This window comes from Thamnophis elegans, chromosome 15 (genome assembly GCF_009769535.1).
Source record: "Thamnophis elegans isolate rThaEle1 chromosome 15, rThaEle1.pri, whole genome shotgun sequence".
In the NCBI taxonomy this organism is placed as follows: domain Eukaryota; kingdom Metazoa; phylum Chordata; class Lepidosauria; order Squamata; family Colubridae; genus Thamnophis; species Thamnophis elegans.
Genome location: NC_045555.1, coordinates 3,545,974 through 3,564,755, shown reverse-complemented (window position 1 = coordinate 3,564,755; position 18,782 = coordinate 3,545,974). Strand labels below are relative to the sequence as shown.

The 18,782-nt window shown below is 48.0% G+C and overlaps 1 protein-coding gene and 1 pseudogene across 1 annotated transcript in view; one reads left to right on the top strand and one right to left on the bottom strand.

Annotated features, from left to right (window-relative positions):
• The window catches only part of LOC116518583 (von Willebrand factor A domain-containing protein 1-like), a 30,970-nt gene that overhangs the window by 903 nt on the left and 11,285 nt on the right, over positions 1-18,782 (top strand). The window contains exon 2 of the mRNA XM_032232085.1: positions 15,876-16,439. Coding sequence (XP_032087976.1) covers positions 15,876-16,439 — 564 coding nt within the window. The remainder of the gene's footprint in view (positions 1-15,875; positions 16,440-18,782) is intronic.
• On the bottom strand, positions 1,723-7,817 carry LOC116518640 (annotated as a pseudogene).

Sequence of the window (18,782 nt, the reverse complement as noted above, 5' to 3'; positions counted from 1 at the left end):
GTTCGAATCCCTAGCGCCGTGTAATGGAGGGAGCTCCTGTGACTTGTCCCAGCTTCTGCCAACCTAGCAGTTCGAAAGCATGTTAAAAATGCAAGTAGAAAAATAGGAATCACTAATTTTGTTGGGAAGAGAACGGCATTCCATGTGCCTTTGGGAGTTGAGTCCTGCCGGCCACATGACCACAGAGACATCTTCGGACAGCGCTGGCTCTTCGGCTTTGAAACGGGGATGAGCACTGCCCCCTAGAGTCGGGAACGACTAGCACGTATGTGTGAGGGGAACCTTTACCTTTTAAGGGGCAGTTACACCATACGAGGTCTCTGAAGCCCTCGCCAGGCCCCGACAAACTCCGTAGATGCACTAGGGCTCTTTATTCTATAGATCTTATTTTTGGATGGATTTTGTCTGATGGTAGTTGGCGAGACGTCGAAGGAAGGCAGGCAGAACTTGATTTGGAGAAGGCCGGCTTCAGTTTAGCTAGGAAAACATGCCTCTGCCTAGAATTATGCAGAATCGTGAGCCGCCTTTCTCGAGGTCCGGCTGCCTGGGGGGAAATGATGGGGGGGGGGGGGCAAACAACTCAAGGCAGCTAAATGGCATCTGATGGGGGGGAAACTGAGGACCACAGAGACTGAATGATGCGGCCGCTTTGATGCAGACGTGGATCCATTCATCCGTCTGTCCAACCGCGTCTGGGGCTGCCGTCATTGGCGGCGCTTGGAGATCTCGAGCCGCTTGCCGGAGTGACAGGAGACCCTATTTATTTGGAAGTGGCTGGGAAGAGCTTCTGTGCACACGGCGGCTGCCCTGACACCGAGCCACGTCAGGGGTCTGGTGAGACCGGGGCATCCCTTTTAAGTTAGGATTGTCCCTGAGGTCTCTCTGGCCTTCTTAATTTTGTGATACGGAAGCTGCTGGTGATGGAATTTAGAGCTCCGGGCAGGCAAAGGCAGAGGCCTGGCTGGGAAATTGGACAATATCCTTCTCGGCTCCCCAAATCAAGGTAGAATAAGTGGTCTCTCTGAAGGTGATGTTTTCTGGAGAGTTCTCTGTCCCAAAACCGAAAGGTGTGGTCCAGTTTCAGCAGGGATTAACTCTGGCCAAATCTGCCTCTTAATCTATATGTCAGCACTTTAATTCCAATTTTCCAAATAACTTTGGTGCAAAATGAAGGAACTTAGTTTTTCTTTCTTTCTTTCTGTTTCTTTCTTTCTCTCTCCCTCTTTCTCTTTTGTTCTTTCTTTTGATCCTTCTTTCTTTTGTTCTTTCTTTCTTCTTTCTTTTCTCTCTCTCCTTCCTCCTTTCTTTTCCTTTCCGTCTTTCTTCCTTTCTCCCTCTTTCTCCTCTCTTCTTCTTCTTCTTCCTTTCCTCTCCTCTCCTCCATCCTTGCTTCAGATGCTGCTCCTCATAACCCATAGCAGAGTCAAAATGCATTTAGAATAAATAGAATGGAATGGAATAGAATAACAGAGTTAGAAGGGACCTTGGGGGGAATTCTAGTCCAACCCCCTACCTAGGCAGGAAACCTTATACCATTTCAGACAAATGGCTATCCAACATCTTCTTAAAAACTTCCAGTGTTGGGGCACAACTTCTGGAGGCAACTTCGGTTCCACTGGTTAATTGTTTTAAATGTCAGGAAACTTCTCCTTAGTCCTTGGTTGCTTCTCTCCTTGATTAGTTGGGCACAAGAGAAAGTTATTCTTTCAACTACATCTGCCTTTAGGAGTTAATGGCTTTCCATCGATCACTGCCAATGTTATTGATGCTGCCCACATGGTATGGCATGGAAGCTACATCGTCCAGGTATGCCGTGGTGTCAATCTGAGTGTTGGAATAGAAGCCAGAATCTAGCTGGCCTTCTTTTTTGGTTACCCCATAAGCATGGGGAAGATGCTCATCAACATCCTCAGGTTCATCCACCTGGCATTTATAGAAGAATAGGATTTTTGGTTCAGACCCAAAGAAACTTTTCAGAAATGCCACATAGATGAGTGGAGCAAAAAAAAAAAAGCTGAAGTAGAGGAAGGTGGTGGCATCCACACAGCATAAGCCTTCAATGATACCTGCACAGAGCAGAGCACAGCCGAATACCTTGAACTAAATTGAGCACAGCAAGAATTCCTGCATAGATATGGAAACTCTTCCTTGATGGCAGAGAAATGCGATCCTTCAAGGGAGTTTTGGGAAGCATCACTACAAAGGAATAAACCAGAAAGAAGAAACTAGAGCTGGCAAGTCAGAAATGCCTTCCTCCATGGCTATAAATATTAAAATCTTCTGCTGAGAGTCGAGCATCAGGATAACAGATTTCCAGAGTTCTCTTGTCCTGCCCTCAGTGCTTTGGAGAATAGCTTGACTCCTTCTTCTTTGGGGCAACCCCTGAGGTATTGGAAGACTGCTATCATGTCTCCCCTAGTCCTCCTTTTCATTAAACTAGTCATGCCCAGTTCCTGCAACCGTTCTTCATATGTTTCAGCCTCCAGTCCCCTAATCCTCTTCGTTGCTTTTCTCTGCATTCTTTCTAGTTTGGTATATTTCTTATACTTTGTTCCCCATCAGTGTTGGCTGGGGAAGATGGGCGATGTTATGGCAGTCAGGATCGAAGGTCTCTTTGCAAAAAGCTCCTGAGAGAAATTAGGAAAAAAAATGTTTCCAGTGAAAATCAAGAAGCATCCATCCTCCTAACAACCTTCATTATTCTTTCGACCGCCTTCCTGGCTCTCTAGCTTCGCAACCCATCAGCCATCTTCAGCTGCGTGGGAAGAACTTATCCCACAGCTTAGTTGGCTGGTTGGTGGAGAGGGTCAAAGTGTTCCTTTTGCTATTTACCCAGACAGGGAGGGTCTACGCCAACAAGAGAGGGGATCTTGATTATAGCTGGGGAAGAACTTAGTTGAGATAAAGAGCGATTTTGTCGTAGGTGTGTCTGTCAGGAATGGGGTGGATTTTCCTTCACTGTACCAGCCAGAGAGGGCAGACTGCATAAATTTTACAGTCTCCACCAACTGTAACATCTAGTCGAAGGGGGAAAATGTTGACATGCTTTCCCTGTTCCTTCTTCCAATTTCCTCCATATTACATTTTTCCTTGAGGATGGAGGAGGGAAAGGAAGAGAGAGAGAGAAATCTATCTATCATCCATCCATCCATCCACCCACCCACCCACCCACCCATCATCTCTATATATCTACCTCTATATATTATCTATCTATCTATCTATCTATCTATCTATCTATCTATCTATCTATCTATCTATCATCTATCTATCTATCTATCTATCTATCTATCTATCTATCTATCTATCATCTATCCATCCATCCATCCATCCACCCACCCACCCACCCACCCATCATCTCTATATATCTACATCTATCTATCTATCTATCTATCTATCTATCTATCTATCTATCTATCTATCTAATCTTCAGAGGACTTCTCACAGTTTGCTCAGTGGATTGTGATAAAAGGATGCTTAAAATTAGTGACCGGCATGTATTTATGACAGTTGCGGTGTCCCGGGGTCACGTGACGTGACAAGCAACCTCAATGGGGAAGTTTGATTCGCTTAACAACTGTGCTGCTCACTTAGCAAACTGCAGTGATTTGACTTAACAACTGTGGCAAGAAATAAAATGGAGCGAAATTCACTTGGCGACCATCCTCAGCTAGCAACAGAAATGTTGGGCTCCATTGTGGTCATAGGTCGAGGACTACCAGTATATATATATATATATCTGTTGAGGACAGAGTCCAAAGCGTGCTAGACAGGATGATGTAGTGGTAAGATCCTGAGTCAGAAGCCTTTGGCTAGTCTCCATTTCTCTGCCCACTTTCATAGGGGTTGTCGCTGTAAAGTTACAACAGGGAGGGGGAGAATTATCTTCTTGTCGATCGGAGAGGTTGGCAGTTTGGCGGTTCAAATCCCTAGCGCCGTGTAATGCAGTGAGCTCCCGTGACTTCTCCCAGCTTCTGCCAACCTAGCAGTTTGAAAGCCCGTAAAAAATGCAAGTAGAAAAAATAGGGACCACCTTTGGTGGAAGAGAACAGCGTTCCATGCGGCTTCGGCCTTGAGTCATGCCGGCCAAATGACCACAGAGACTTCTTCAGACAGCACTGGCTCTTCAGCTTTGAAAGGGAGATGAGCACCGCCCCCTAGAGTCAGGAACGACTAGCACACTTGTTCGAGGGGAACCTTTACTGTTACCTATGCAGGAAAGCTGATTCCCAGTTTAAGCAACAAGGTTTTTTTTTAATTACCTCCAACTTTTTTCTGCGAGAAGCTCAGCCACACCTTTTTCCCCAGGTATGCTTGATTGTGACTCAGCCTTCTTCCTGTAGGCAGAGTCGCTCTGGTCATAACTGGACAATTAGCGGGACAGGAATATAAATTCTCGCTTTGTTTAATCAGAGATTTTAACTTGGAAGAGCTCCAGAAATGATTTGAGTAAAATCAAAAGAAAAGATCGATGTCCTGACAGGCTTAAGACCTCAAAGACATGTTGCAAACGGAAAGAGATGGGAACGGAAGATTAAAAAAAAAACACACAAAACATGGGTTCACGTTCATAAACTTGGAACTGATTTGATACAATCTAGCAAGAAAATTTTGGTGGTTTGCAGAAAAATTATTTGCATTTTCTACATTGCACTCAATCAGTGGTCCTCAAACTACGGCCCCTGGGATGGATACGTGCAATGAACGCTTGTGTTGCTGCAGAGGGTCTCCCCCTTCCGGGTCTTTTTGTGGGGGTCGGAGGGGGGCAGAAATCCCGACTTGGGGTCTGCTTCAGCCTCCTGGTGGGGAGCTTTGGGCAAAGGCTGGAAGGAAGCTCTGCTGGTGGAGAAGAGCCGGAGGACCTCATTCCAGTGGGACTGCATCATGGCCTGGAACTGGCTGACCCGCTGAGCCTCTAGGTGCCGGTAACCTGGCCTTGCACTCCCGCAGGTCTTCCCTCTGCTTGGAAAGCCTATGCTTGTAGTCCTCAGTGAGGTGCTTCTACTGAGCCTCCTTCTTGGTAAGATCCAATTTGAACTGAGCTGTTTTGCCAACTCTTTCTCCTGGTGGCTGCTTAGCTCCAGCAACTGCTTCCTGTTGGGGCCCTAAGGAGCCCGGGAGGGCAGGCGAGTAGGAGCTGTGAGGGGAGGGGTGGGTAGAAGCCGTCCAGGTGCCCATCGATGTGAGTGACATCGAGTTGGCCCCACTGACCCAGTCACATAACCACCTAGCCACGCCCACCCAGCTGGTCATTAGGCAGATCATATTAGTGGTCCACGAGATTTAAAATTATGAATTTAGTGCTTCCTGAGGTCCACTGTCGATCAGAAAGGTTGGCAGTTCAGCGGTTTAAATACCTAGCGCTGCGTAATGGAGTGAGCTCCCATTACTTGTCCCAGTTTCTGCCAACGTAGCAGTTTGAAAGCACATAAAAAATGCAACTAGAAAAAAATAGGGACCACCTTTGGTGGGATGGGGAAGAGCGCTTCTATGCACCTTCAGTGTTGAGTCATGCCGGCCACATGACCACGGAGACGTCTTCGGACAGCGCTGGCTCTTCGGCTTTGAAACGGAGATGAGCACCGCCCACTAGAGTCGGGAACGACTAGCACATATGTGCGAGGGGAACCTTTACCTTTACCTAAGTTAGACTTCAGATCAACTTTTTGGTTGGTTTAGAGCTCACTGTGTTGCACGAATCCCTAAAACAGGCTAATTCAGTAATCAGGATTAGGCATGTCGTGTGAACTCAACCATTGTGTTGACGATAACTTGCCCAAAAGAAAAAGCCATCAACAGGCCCAATCAACAACTAAAAGGCCGAAGTGGCGCAGTGGGTAGAGTGCAGTACTGCAGGCTACTTCATCTGACTGTTATCTGCAGTTCGGCGGTTCAAATCTCACCAGGCTCAAGGTTGACTCAGCCTTCCATCCTTCCGAGGTGGGTAAAATGAGCACCCAGACTGTTGGGGGCAATATGCTGACTCTGTAAACCGCTTAGAGAGGGCTGAAAGCCCCATGAAGCGGTTTATAAGTCTAACTGCTATTGCTATTGCTATACACAACCACATAAATACAACGCATAGAACAGTCCAAGAGACACATTCTGGTCGACTCGACTAGAATTCTTTGTTGGCCAAGTGTGTTTGGACACACAAGCAAGTTCTCTTTGGTGCAGATGCTCTCAGCGTATATAAAGAGACAAGATACATTCCGTCAAGAATCATAAAGTACAACACTTAATGATAGTCACAGGGTACAAATAAGCAATTAGGAATAGAGAGGCTCCAGTGTGAATCCGAAATCTCGGAACACTAAACCTCTGATCCAGATGGAAAGGCCGTTGTTCTGTACTTTGTAATGGTGTGTATAAGAAGGGACTGTTTTTATAAACTGGGAGTCAATCTTCCTCCGAAACTGCATGACGCCAAATTTATTTTTGGTTCTTTTTATTTTTCACCCCCGCGGGGAATTGGCACTTCTGAGAAACTGCAGCAAACTGATGTATAAATAAGTTGTTGGGGTGTTTTTTGTCGTTTGAATCCCAGCCGATTACAGTGACATGGCATCCCCGTTCTGGCAGTGGGACAGGATTTCTCCCGTTGGGTCTCTGGCGCCCACACGCATTGCGTCACCATTGGCCACCCACTTGATGGAAATGCGAAAGTTTTGCTGAGATAGCAGGGCGTTTCGGTTCTGTTTTGCTGGGTGGGGGGTGGGGAACCCCATAGAGAACAGTTCCGAAAGGTCACACGGGGAAGAGGAAGAAGTTGCGATGTTTTGTAACTAAACTCACACCCATATGAATCTAAAAGATCCATCCGTCCAAGGCCCCACGTTATCTTTTTGTACCACTGCGGAAGGATGGACCGTGCGTAAATAGAGATAGCCCACAACTTACAACAGTTCATTTAGTACGAAGTTACAACGCACACTGAAAAAGTATCTTAGTGTCTTAACGGCCGCAGCAATTTCACTTAACCACGGTGGCTAGAAAAGTTATAAAATGGGGCGAAGTCCACTTAACCATGAGCCACGGTGGTGCAGTGGTTAGTGGGCGGTACTGCAGGCTACTTCTGCTGACTGCCGGCTGCCTGTAATTTGGCCATTCGAATCTCACCAGGCTCAAGGTTGACTCAGCCTACCGTCATTCTGAGGTTGGATTGTTGGGAGTAATATGCTGACTTTGTAAACCGCTTAGCGAGGGCTGTAAAAGCACTGTGAAGTGGTTTATAAGTCTTAAGCTACCTTACTAGCTTCCTTCCTTCCTTCCTTCCGGTTAGAATGCAGTATTGCAGGCTAACTCTGCCCACTGACAGCAGTTCAATCCTGACCGACTGGCTCATGGTTGACTCAGCCTTCCATCCTTCCGAGGTGGGTAAAATGAGGACCCAGATTGTTGGGGGCAATAGGGCTGACTCTGTAAACCGCTTAGAGAGGGCTGTAAAAGCACTATGAAGTGGTATATAAGTCTAAGGGCTATTACTATCTATCTATCTTCCTCCCTTCCTTCCTCCCTTCCAGTGGTTAGAATGCAGTATTGCACGCTAACTTTGCCCATTGCCAGCAGTTCGATCCTGACCGACTGGCTCATGGTCGACTCAGCCTTCCATCCTTCCGAGGTGGGTAAAATGAGGAGCCAGATTGTTGGGGGCAATAGGGCTGGCTCTGTAAACCGCTTAGAGAGGGCTGTAAAAGCGCTAAGAAGCGGTATATAAGTCTAAGTGCTATTGCTATTAACGAATGTCTCACTTAGCAACTCAATTGTGGTCGTAAGTCGAAGATTACCTGGATTTCCAGCCAATCTCCTACATTCTCCATCTTGGGGGGATTTGTTTAGTCTGTCTCCATCGCACAGGATAAAAAGTTCTGAGAATTAGCTAAAGCTAACATCCCACGCAGCTAGAAGCTGCCACATAATCCAGAGGGATCCACATCTGGAAAAAGAAAAAAAAGAAAGGAAGAGGAGGATGGGATTTCGGGAAACCTGAGCAGAACCGCCGGGGAAGCCAAGCAGTGGGTTTGCATTGTCTTCTGCACTCCAAAATTGAAAGCCAAATGGCTTCGGACACACTTGGGGGACGGAAAACTCGCTTCTCGTTCTTTTAGGTTACCAAGAATGTGACAGTTTAATTGCGTGTCCTGCCACTGTATAACTCAAGAGAGGATGATGGAAAACCATCCACTCCAAAGTTGAACGGGATCTGTTTTTCATTCCCGCTTTCCCACAAATGTCTCCAGATTTGGCGAAGGTTTAATGACTTCTGGTCAGGCGTCTTCCAATTGGCCCAGGTAAGGATTCGAGTCCTTGCCTACGCAAGCCACATTTCCATTGTAAATGCTCCTGCTCTGACTGAAAGCCACAATTATCTTGGCCCACGCTCCATCATGTCTAACCGAGCCCAATGGGGGGATGAAACATCCCTTGTCTCTTCTGGACTCAACTTTGGTTTCCAAACAAAAGCTGCCTTTTTCTTTTTTGGTCTTCCTTGATTTTTAGGCAAATAGGTTGTAAATATTGCGGCTGGAGCAGCCCACCAACCAACGTGACTAATTCCAGATAACAGAATGGGATGCAGACCTTGGGATCTTCAGCTACCAGAGCAGAAGCCAAAGATAGTAGCAAGGGACTCTAAGATGCCTATTGCCTCATCTCCTCCAGGTCTTGCCTCCAGGAAGTTGTGAATGCTCCAACCCTGGAAGTTTTTAAAGAGAGATTGTCTGAAATGGAATATAGAGTTTCCTGCATAAGCAGCGGGTTGGACTAGAAGACCTCCAAGGTCCTTTCCGACTCTGTTAATCAACATTCTATGTTCTTCTTTAAAGCAGCTTTCCATTTTCACCAACCTCCCACTAAGGGCTATAAAATTATGGCCGGGATGGAAGGAAGGAAGGAAAAAGAAAGAAGGAAGGAAGGAAAGGAGGAAAAAGAAAGAAGGAAGGAAGGAAGGAAGGAAGGAAGGAAAGGAAGAAAGAGGGAGGGAGGGAGGGAGGGAGGGAGGGAGGGAGAAAGTAAGTTTTCCTGGAAATTGTTAAAACATCCTTAATCAAGTGACATCACCCCACCTAGCATCCTGTTTCAACAACAGGAAGTTGGAAATCTCCAGGAAACATATAAACAGGATGCAAAGTCCTTCCAATTTGCCTTCTGGGCTCTACTATTTAGTGGTATAGTCCTCCTGGACACGGAGGTTCCACGTTTCTATCTCAACTTTCAATTAAGCCTCAGCTCTTCTGTTTTCCCCCCAAACCATGGGATCTGCGGGGAGGGGGGGAGGAAAAGCATGAGAAGGTCTAGAGAAAAACCTGGGTTTCTCTTCCCTAACTGTGCCACCTTCTGATCAGCACGCAGGAGTGGCTAGAACTCAAGAGGCAAGGCACACGTGGGCAGCAGCTCCTCCACGGGAACGACTCGGGCCTGGCCCTCGCCCAGGCGGACCTTGGCTAGCTGAGGAATTGAGGCAGGCAGGCGTGATGAGAGAATTAGCTGGTCGGTTGCTTTGCTGGAGGTGGGGGGGGGAATGGAATTGACTTTGTGGAAAAGGCAGACACGAAGGAGAAGGGAGGCTGTCGGCCACCCTCGCTTCGGAAGCAGTAAGAGCTGGAGGATTCCGGGGGATAAGAAAATGCCAAACCAAATAAATAAATAAATAAAATTGGAGAGCTATTCCTTATTAGGACCTTCATGGAAGAAGCTAAGGAAGACAGGCAAACCGGCTCCTTTGTGAAAGAAAATAAAACTAGGGCAATCGGACCGAAGGAAGAATGGAAGCCAACTTTAAGCCAGGGGGTCTGCAAACTTGGCAACGCCTGGCAGACTTGAGTTGAAGTCCGACAAGCTTAAGGTTGCCAAGGGTGAAGAGCCCTGTTTTAGGCTGAGCTCACTTACGAAGGAAACTCAAGTCAAAACACTGTGGATATTTGAACTGATGCTGGGAATCATTGACAGATGTAATAGAGTAAGGTTTATTTTGCATCCGGTTGTGGTTGGCATTTCTTCCTCGTCGTCCATGATTGAGCACATGGCCAGAAGGATGATTAATTATTAAACAATACATAGTTTAGTGCTTTGGAGGGGTGCAGTAGCCTAAGAGGTAGAGCTCTCGCCTCACAATCCTGGGGCTGTGAGTTCGATCCTAGGTAGAGGCAGATCTTTCTGAGAATTTATCTGCTGAACAAAACTCCGCACCGGTGACAGGAAGGGCATCTGGCCATGAAAGCACTCTCCTAGGTCCATTCAGTTGTCCAGGCTCTGCCCCGCAAGGGATTATGGGGGGTCGTTAAATGAAGATGATGACATAGTTTAGTGCTTTCCTTTGATGCAACTCTCCATAGACGAAGCATCTTCTGTTTATTTCTGGTGGCAAAAAGTCCCCATCTTTGGTGTGAATTCCAGGGAAAATGGAGACCGGGGTTTTCAAGTGTAGGACACTTGTGGCACCCCAGAAAAGTTACAGATCGTCCTCGAATTACATCTATTTGGATAACGGCTCTTCAAAGTTACGACAGCCCTGAAAAATGTGATTTTTCACATGCACGACCATGGAAGCATCCTGATAGTCGCCTGATTATAATTGAGAGGCTTGGCAACTGGCATGTATTTATGACAGTTGCGGTGTCTGGGGTCACATGATGGATGTGGTGTCCCGTGATTCCCATTTGCAAACCTTCTGACAGGCGACGTCGATGGGGAAGTTTGACTCGCTGACTTAACAAACTGCGGTGATTTGACTTAACGACTGTGGCAAGAAATAAAACGGAGCAAAATGTGCTCAACGATCATCTCCCTTAGCAACAGAAATGTTGGGCTCCATGGTGGTCATAAGTCGAGGACTACCAGTATATCTGTTGGGGACAGAGTCCAATGCATGTTATACAGGGTGGTGTAGTGGTTAGATCCTGGGTCAGGAACCTTAGACAACTTTGGCTAGTCTCCATTTCTCTGCCCACCTTCACAGGGGTTCTTGCTGTGGAGATACAACAGGGAGAGGGAGAATTGCGCATCTCTCCTTGTGTTGGCTCAGCGGCTAAGACGCTGAACTTGTTGATCAGAGAGATCAGCAATTCGGCGGTTTGAATCCCTAGCGCCGCGTAACGGAGGGAGCTCCTGTGACTTGTCCCAGCTTCTGCCAACCTAGCAGTTCGAAAGCACGTAAGAAATACAAGTAGAAAAATAGGGACCACCTTTGGTGGGAACAGCATTCTGTGCGCCTTCGGGAGTTGAGTCATGCTGGTCACATGACCACGGAGACGTCTTTGGACAGCACTGACTCTTCGGCTTTGAAACGGAGATGAGCACTGCCCCCTAGGGTCAGGAACGGCTAGCACATATGTGTGAGGGGAACCTTTGCCTTTTCCCTTGTGTTATTAGCAGGAAAAGCAGGAGCAAACCTTTCCAAGCAGGGGGGGTTTGATTTCCTTCCTCTGTCCAAATAAAAATCCCAATGATGATGATGCGATGGAAAAAAACAAAACCAGCCATCAGGATGAATCCCCCACTCCCCCCGCCACATTAACAAGTGTAATTCCTTGGCAGCGGCTTTGAAGTTAACTATGTGGGGAAAAAAACACCACAATTTTATCGCCGGAAGACCAATGAAGTTCATCAGCCGAAAAGTAATCAATGTAGCTGGCCTAGAAAAGATGGGTAATTCGGCAAAATGATGGGATGAGACAAGAACATCCCTTTTCTTTTGCTTTTCACTTGTGAAACGTTTCTGCTGTGTCTGCTTCTATTTATTCTTCCTCCTTCACGGTTGCAAAACAAGACTTAAGCTGCGGGTCCCCACTGAGGTTTAAAGGTTTTCTTTATGGCCAGCCTTCGGCCAACCTTCTGTTGACCCAGCACAACTCCCCTCCTTCCATCCCTGCATTCTTTTGGGGGTGGGGGGGTGGGGGGGTTGTTTAATCTGAGTCTGTTGCTGTGTAAGTATATTAACAGATGAACCAAGTTGGAAAGGACCGTGAAGGTCATCTAGTCCCATGATGGTAAACCTATGGCACTTACGGAACATATGGAACATATGGCATCATGGGACTGGATGACCTCAGGCACACAGAGCCCTCTCTGTGGGCACATGCCCTGTCGCCAGTTGCTCTTCTAGTTTCTGGTGTGGTCAGCTGGTCTTCGTGGGCACCGGAGTCCCGGAAAACGCCCTGAAAAACACCCAAAAAACAGGCCATTCTCAGGCCGCTTTTGGACCAAAAAACAGCCAGAGAACAGCCTGAAAAATGGCAAAAAAACAGGCATGCCAAGACCAGCTGGGCAGTGTCCATGCGTGTGCCGGAAACCCGAAGACCAGCAGGGTGGCACGTGCATGCGCTCTGGCCAGCTGGTCTTCGAATTTCCAGCACTCCGACGCATGCACATGGAGTTTGGGCACCCGGTGCCAAAAAGGTTTGCCATCAGTGATCTAGTCAACCCTCTGTCCAAGTGGGAGGCCCTACACCTCTACCTAGGATCGAACTCACAACCTCCAAATACTGAGGCGAGAGCTCCACCTCTAGGCCACAGCAGCAGGAAGGGGCCTTGGAGGTCTTCTAGCCCAACCCTCTGCCTAGGCAGGAGACCCTACACCACTTCAGACAAATGGCTATCCAGCATCTTCTTAAAGACTTCCAGTGTTGGGGCATTCACAACATCTGGAGGCAACTTCTGTTCCACTGATTAATTGTTCTCACAGTCAGGAAGTTTCTCCTTAGTTCTAAGTTGCTTCTCTCCTTGATTAGTTTCCACCCATTGCTTCTTCTCCTGCCTTCAGGTGCTTTGGAAAATAGTTTGACTCCATGGGGATGCTTCATGGGTCATATAAGTGTTAAAAATGGCCACTTTTTTCAGTGCTATTGTAACTTTGACCGGTCCTTGGTTAGTTTCCATCCGTTGCTTTTCATCTATCCCAGATACCTGGAGGGCAACGGATTGAGGAGGTGGGCATGACACTCAGAAAGAGCCAGAAAAGATGGGATGATCCGAGTTTCCCTCTTGAAGCTCCACCCCTGAGTCCTGCCAGACATCACACACACCGTTCAATCAGAAGCCCTCCTTTTGGGTGCCTGTCCCGCCTCTCATTCTGCAAAGCGTCGTTTTACGTGACTGTTCAGACTCAGAATAAAGGGGATGGGTGCTCAGTTCAGCTGGGGCCGCTGGAGTAGGGAGGCCACGTACTCGGTTCTCCCCCCCCCCCCACATTTACCCACCTTGCACCCAATTCCAGAAGGGATCCAAAAACCACATTCAGCCTGGCATTTCCTGACAGATGATCTTCCAAGCCCTACCCAGCACATTTCTTGCCTCCGGCAGTGTGTGAAAACAGACCGGGAAGTGTGTTGCCAAATACTGAAATTGGTCATTCCTGCGCTTTTCCTTCATTGTGCAAAAAAAGAGAGAAGAGACTTTAATCGGTCAGTTCCCTGATGTGTCATGGTCTTATCTCCCGGCCTTCTCTGACTTCCCTGCAAGGTGTTGTGGCCCGCCAGCAGCCAGAATATTTGGACAGTGAGGAGGTTGGGGAGGAAGATGGGCCAGTCCTGGAGTCTGTGGAAGGCTCTGATGAAGGCCCTGTGTCGGAGGCAGAGAGGGGGCCAGGGCCGTATGCCAGTCATCAGCTGCCTTCAGAGTCAGACATCACTGAGGCAGAAGAACAGCTGGAGCCTGTTCCCAGTGTGCGCATGCGCAGAGTGGCCAGACAAAGGAAACAGGATCGACTTGGGAGTAAGACCACAGGTGGACGATGAGTGGCCCCTCCCAGGGGAAATAAAATAGGAGCGAAAGGAGAGTGGAGTTCGCAGGAGACAATTAGTTCACTTCATTGGCTCATGACTCTCCGAGACTCCTGGCCAAATTCTGCAGATATCAGCCTGGCAGCTCTCCTAGCCAGATAAGGTCTGTGACTGTAAATCCTCCCTTGAAAAACTTTGCTGGAGGTGAATGAGCAGAATTCACAGTCATTTAATAAAAGGGTTTTTTGTTGGGCCCAGGAGTTTGCTTCATGCTCTCGGGAAGCCTCAGTCAGAACAGTGGCAGAGCTACCTTAATGTCTTACCGGATGTCCAAGGGTGTGCCGTAACTGGGGGAAATTGAATATAACTGGCAAAACGTGGCCCGGGCAGCGTGGTTGAGAGGAGGGGGGTATATTTCCCCAAGCAGGGAGCAGACTGCTATAGCAGGGGAACATCTGATTTCCATCATGTGCTACTGGGAAGGTTTCCATTCTCTTGGTGGTAGCAATTTGTAAACCCTGCATGGGTCTGAAGTATCGGTGCCTCCCCGCCCCCAATTCAGAGTCCAAACTGGGGGGTGGGGGGGAGAGGAGTTCTCTGATCTCCAAAACCCAGATTAGCATTTTGGGAGGCCAGAGAATAAGGGAGGCCAATTCTCAGCAGGCGAAAAGGGGACATCTCGTCCCATCTTGGATGCGTTTCCCCCTTTTTCCGCTGCCAGAGATCTGTGTCTGCATTTGCAGAAGCAAACCCATTAGTTGGCTTGTTTGTTTCAGCATCCGGAGCTGCTCCCACAGTAGCTCTCGCCGTAATCAGAACCAGAAGTGGAGTTTAGAACCGAAAAAGAGGAGGCAGGGAAAGGAAAGGGGATCAGGGGAGGAATGGAAAAGAAGAGAAATGCAGTAGGTGGATGGGGAAGTCTCCAAAGAAAACCAAAGGTGCTTTTTTCAAGAGGAGACTGGACTTTCCGAGGGTTTTTTTTTTGCTTTGAAGACCTTTCGCTTCTCATCCAAGAAGCTTCTTCAGCTCTCAGCTGAAGAAGCTTCTTGAAGGAGAAGAGAAACGTCTTCAAAGAAAAATCAGAAAGTCCAGTTGCCTCTTCAAAAAGCACCTTTTGGGACAACCATGACCTGGAGGACTGAGAATCTCCATAAAAAGGGAAAGGTTCCCCTTGCACATATGTGATTGTTGTTCTGACTCTAGGGGGCGGTGCTCATCTCCATTTCAAAGCCGAAGAGCCAGCGCTGTCCGAAAACGTCTCCGTGGTCATGTGGCCGCCATGACTCAACTCCCGAAGCCGCATGGAACGCTGTTCCCTTCCCACCAAAGGTGGCTCCTATTTTTCTACTTGCATTTTTGATTTCGAACTGCTAGGTTGGCAGAAGCTGGGACAAGTCACGGGAGCTCACTCCGTTACGTGGTGCTAGGGATTCGAACCGCCGAATCGACAAGCTCAGTGTCTTAGCCACTGAGTCACCGCTTCCCTTTTGAGAATTTCCACAGACCTCTCCAAAGAAAGATCTAAGGTTGTTTAAGTTAAAACAAAACCCCCCAAAATGAAATAAAATCTCAGAGAGTGGCAAAAATAGCTATGAAGACATCGAAAGCAAGCTCAGTTTATTGAGTGACCTTCGCCCGGTACTAAAATGTCCAGTTTGGTTTTATCTGAGTGGACTTTAGGGGTTGATTGATTTTAGGGTTCCACCTGATTTGAACCTATTATAAGAACACGGTGGCTCAGCGGCTAAGACGCTGAGCTTGTCAATCAGAAATTTCAGCAGTTCAGCGGTTCGAATCCCTAGCACCGCATAACGAAGTGAGCTCTCATTACTTGTTCCAACCTAGCAATTCGAAAGCACGTAAAAATGCATGTAAAAAAATAGGAACCACCTTTGGTGGAAAGGGAACAGCATTCTGTGCGCCTTCGGGAGTTGAGTCATGCCGGCTACATGATCACGGAGACGTCTTCGGACAGTGCTGGCTCTTCGGCTTTGAAACGGAGATAAGCACTGCCCCCTAGAGTCAGGAACGACTAGCACATATGTCCGGGGGGAATGTTTACCTTGAACCTATTAAGGTCTCCTTCCTCCTGGAGGGAAGAGAAGGTTCCTTTCATCCTGATGAAGTGACATTCCTGGTTCTTTCCCACCCGTTTCCCAGGTCTTCAACCCACCCTTCCTGATTTGGAGGGGGATCTCCTCTTCCTGTTGGACAGCTCCGGCAGCGTCTCCTCCTACGAATTCTCCCGGATCAAGGAGTTCATTGCTGAGCTGCTTCTCCCGTTCGCCTTTGGGCCTCGCGATGTCCAGACCGGCATCGTCCACATCAGTACCACGCCCATCCTGGAGTTCCCCTTTGACCAGCATTCCTCCACCGACGCCGTCCAGCATGCCATCCGCAACATCCAGCAGAGGATGGGGGACACCAATACCGGCCAAACCATTTCCTTCGCCAAGGAGAAGCTCTTCACGGCCGAAGCGGGGGCCCGCCCCAACGTCCCCAAAGTGCTGGTGTGGGTGACGGATGGCTTCTCCAAGGATGACGCGGCCCAGCCCATGCAGCTTCTGAAAGACATGGGGGTCACCGTCTTCATCGTCAGCACGGGGAGGGGCAACTACTTGGAGCTCTCGGCTGCTGCCAGCCAACCGCCGGAGAAGCATCTGCACTTTGTCGATGTGGATGACCTGGGCCTCATCACCAAGGAGCTGCAGGACTCCATCGCAGGTATTGGGGTGGAATAGCAATAGCCCTTAGATGTATATACCACTTCACAGTGCTTCACAGCCCTCTCTAAGCGGTTTACAGCCTCTTGCCCTCAACAATCCAGGTCCTCATTTTACCCACCTCGGAAGGATGGAAGGTTGAGTCAACTTTGAGCCTGGTGAGATTTGATCTGCCAAATTGCAGGCAGCTGGCAATCAGCAGAAGTAGCCTGCAGTACTGCACTCTAACCAGAGATAGATAGGTAGGTAGGTAGGTAGGTAGGTAGGTAGGTAGGTAGGTAGGTAGGTAGGTAGGTAGGTAGATAGATAGATAGATAGATAGATAGATAGATAGATAGATAGATAGATAGATAGATAGATAGATAGATAGATAGAAGGATGGAAGACTGAGATGACCCTGAGCTGTTGAGAATCGAACTGCTGGCAGCCAGCAGTCAGCAGACGTAGCCTGCAGTACGACATTCTCTCCTCCTGACCAAAGGAAGTTTATATGGGAGTACAGAATGTGGTCGTTAGGGACGAGGTGGCTCAGTGGCTAAGACGCTGAGCTTGTCAGTCAGAAAGGTCGGTGGTTCAGCAATTTGAATCCCTAGCACAGCATAACGGAGTGAGCTCCCGTGATTTGTCCCAGCTTCCGCCAACCAAGCACTTCGAAAGCTCATAAAAATGCAAGTAAAAAAATAGGAACCACCTTTGGTGGGAAGGGAACAGCACTCCGTGCGCCTTCGGCGTTGAGTCATGCCGGCTACATGACCACGGAGACGTCTTCGGACAGCGCTGGCTCTTTGGCTTTGAAATGGGGATGAGCACCGCCCCCTAGATTCGGGAACGACTAGCACATATTTGTGAGGAGAACCTTTACCTTTACAGAATGTTATTATTGGTTTTATCAGCCACCATTAAAATCCATGGCTTACAGAATGACAGAATGGAAAGAGATCTTGGGGGTCTTCGAGTCCATGAGCACTGTATACCATTCTGGACCAACGGCTGTCCAGTCTATCCCAGTGATACACAACTTCTGAAGGCAAGCCTTTTCACAGGTTAATTGTCCACACTGTCAGGAAATTCCTCCTTAGTTCTAGGTTGCTTCTCTCCTTGATTAGTTTCCATCCGTTGCTTCTTGTCCTAACCTGAGGTGCTTTGGAAAATAGCTTGACTCCCTCTTCTTTGGGGCAGCCCCTCAAATATTGGACTACTGCTATCGCGTCAACCCCTAGTCCTTCTTTTCATTAAACTCGACTTGCACTTGGCTGTTCCACAGCCTCAAAAGCTTTCGGCTGCCTCGTGGCCAGCACAAATCCCAATGTTGCGTTGGTCATTGTCTCATATTCAGAGCCCAGTTTAGAACCCAAACAGGCCCTTTCACTATGTAGTTGATGTAGCTATCTTAAAAAGATAAAACTATAGTTCTCATCGCATCAGGGAACAGGCCCTCGGGGAGGTTCCTCTCGGATTCTCCACTTGGATCCAAGACAGCTGAGCACTCTCCTTTTCTGTCCCAAGGCTGTGGTTTTTCCCGACTCCAGCCAGTTCCCATATGTACATTTTGAAGGGCACAAAGCGATGGAAGGCTGGAATCTGGGCTCCGGGGCTGGAAAACTTGGCAACTCGGGAAGAGGCCCAGAAATGGCCCTGCAATATCACATCGTATGAGATCTTTGTCAAAGGCGCCCTTTGTAGTAGCACAGAAGGGCATTGTTTCTCTGTCTTTCCCTTGAATGCCTCACATCTGCCAATGGAGCGCTGGCAGCCTTTGGAGGAACTGTGGAGACCCAACCGCCTGCCCATCCCCTCTGGAATGCGGGATCTCGTTGGGTAGGCTGATCACACCAAGGCTTAGGGGCCAAAAGCAGCGCTCAGAGGGAGAGGGGAGAGACAGAGAGGGAGAGGGAGAGACACAGAGAGAGAGACACACAAACAGTGAGAGGCAGAGACAGAGACAGAGAGAGAGATAGAGACACAGAGACAGAGAGACAGAGAGAGAGATAGAGACACAGAGACAGAGAGACACACACACACATAGACACACAGACAGAAAGAGGGACACAGAGGGACAGACAGAGAGACACACACAAAGAGAGACACAGAGAGACAGAGACACAGAGAGAGATACAGAGAGAGAAAGAGAGGGAGACAGAGAAACAGAGAGAGAGAGAGAGAGATTTTTTCCCATTTTTAATACTCGTTTTTTCTTAATAAGTGTATCTTCAAAAAGTACACCAAATTATCACTTCATATTTCTCTATTGGTCTATTTTACTATAAGATCTATCTATCTATCTATCTATCTATCTATCTATCTATCTATCTATCTATCTATCTATCTATCTATATCTATATCT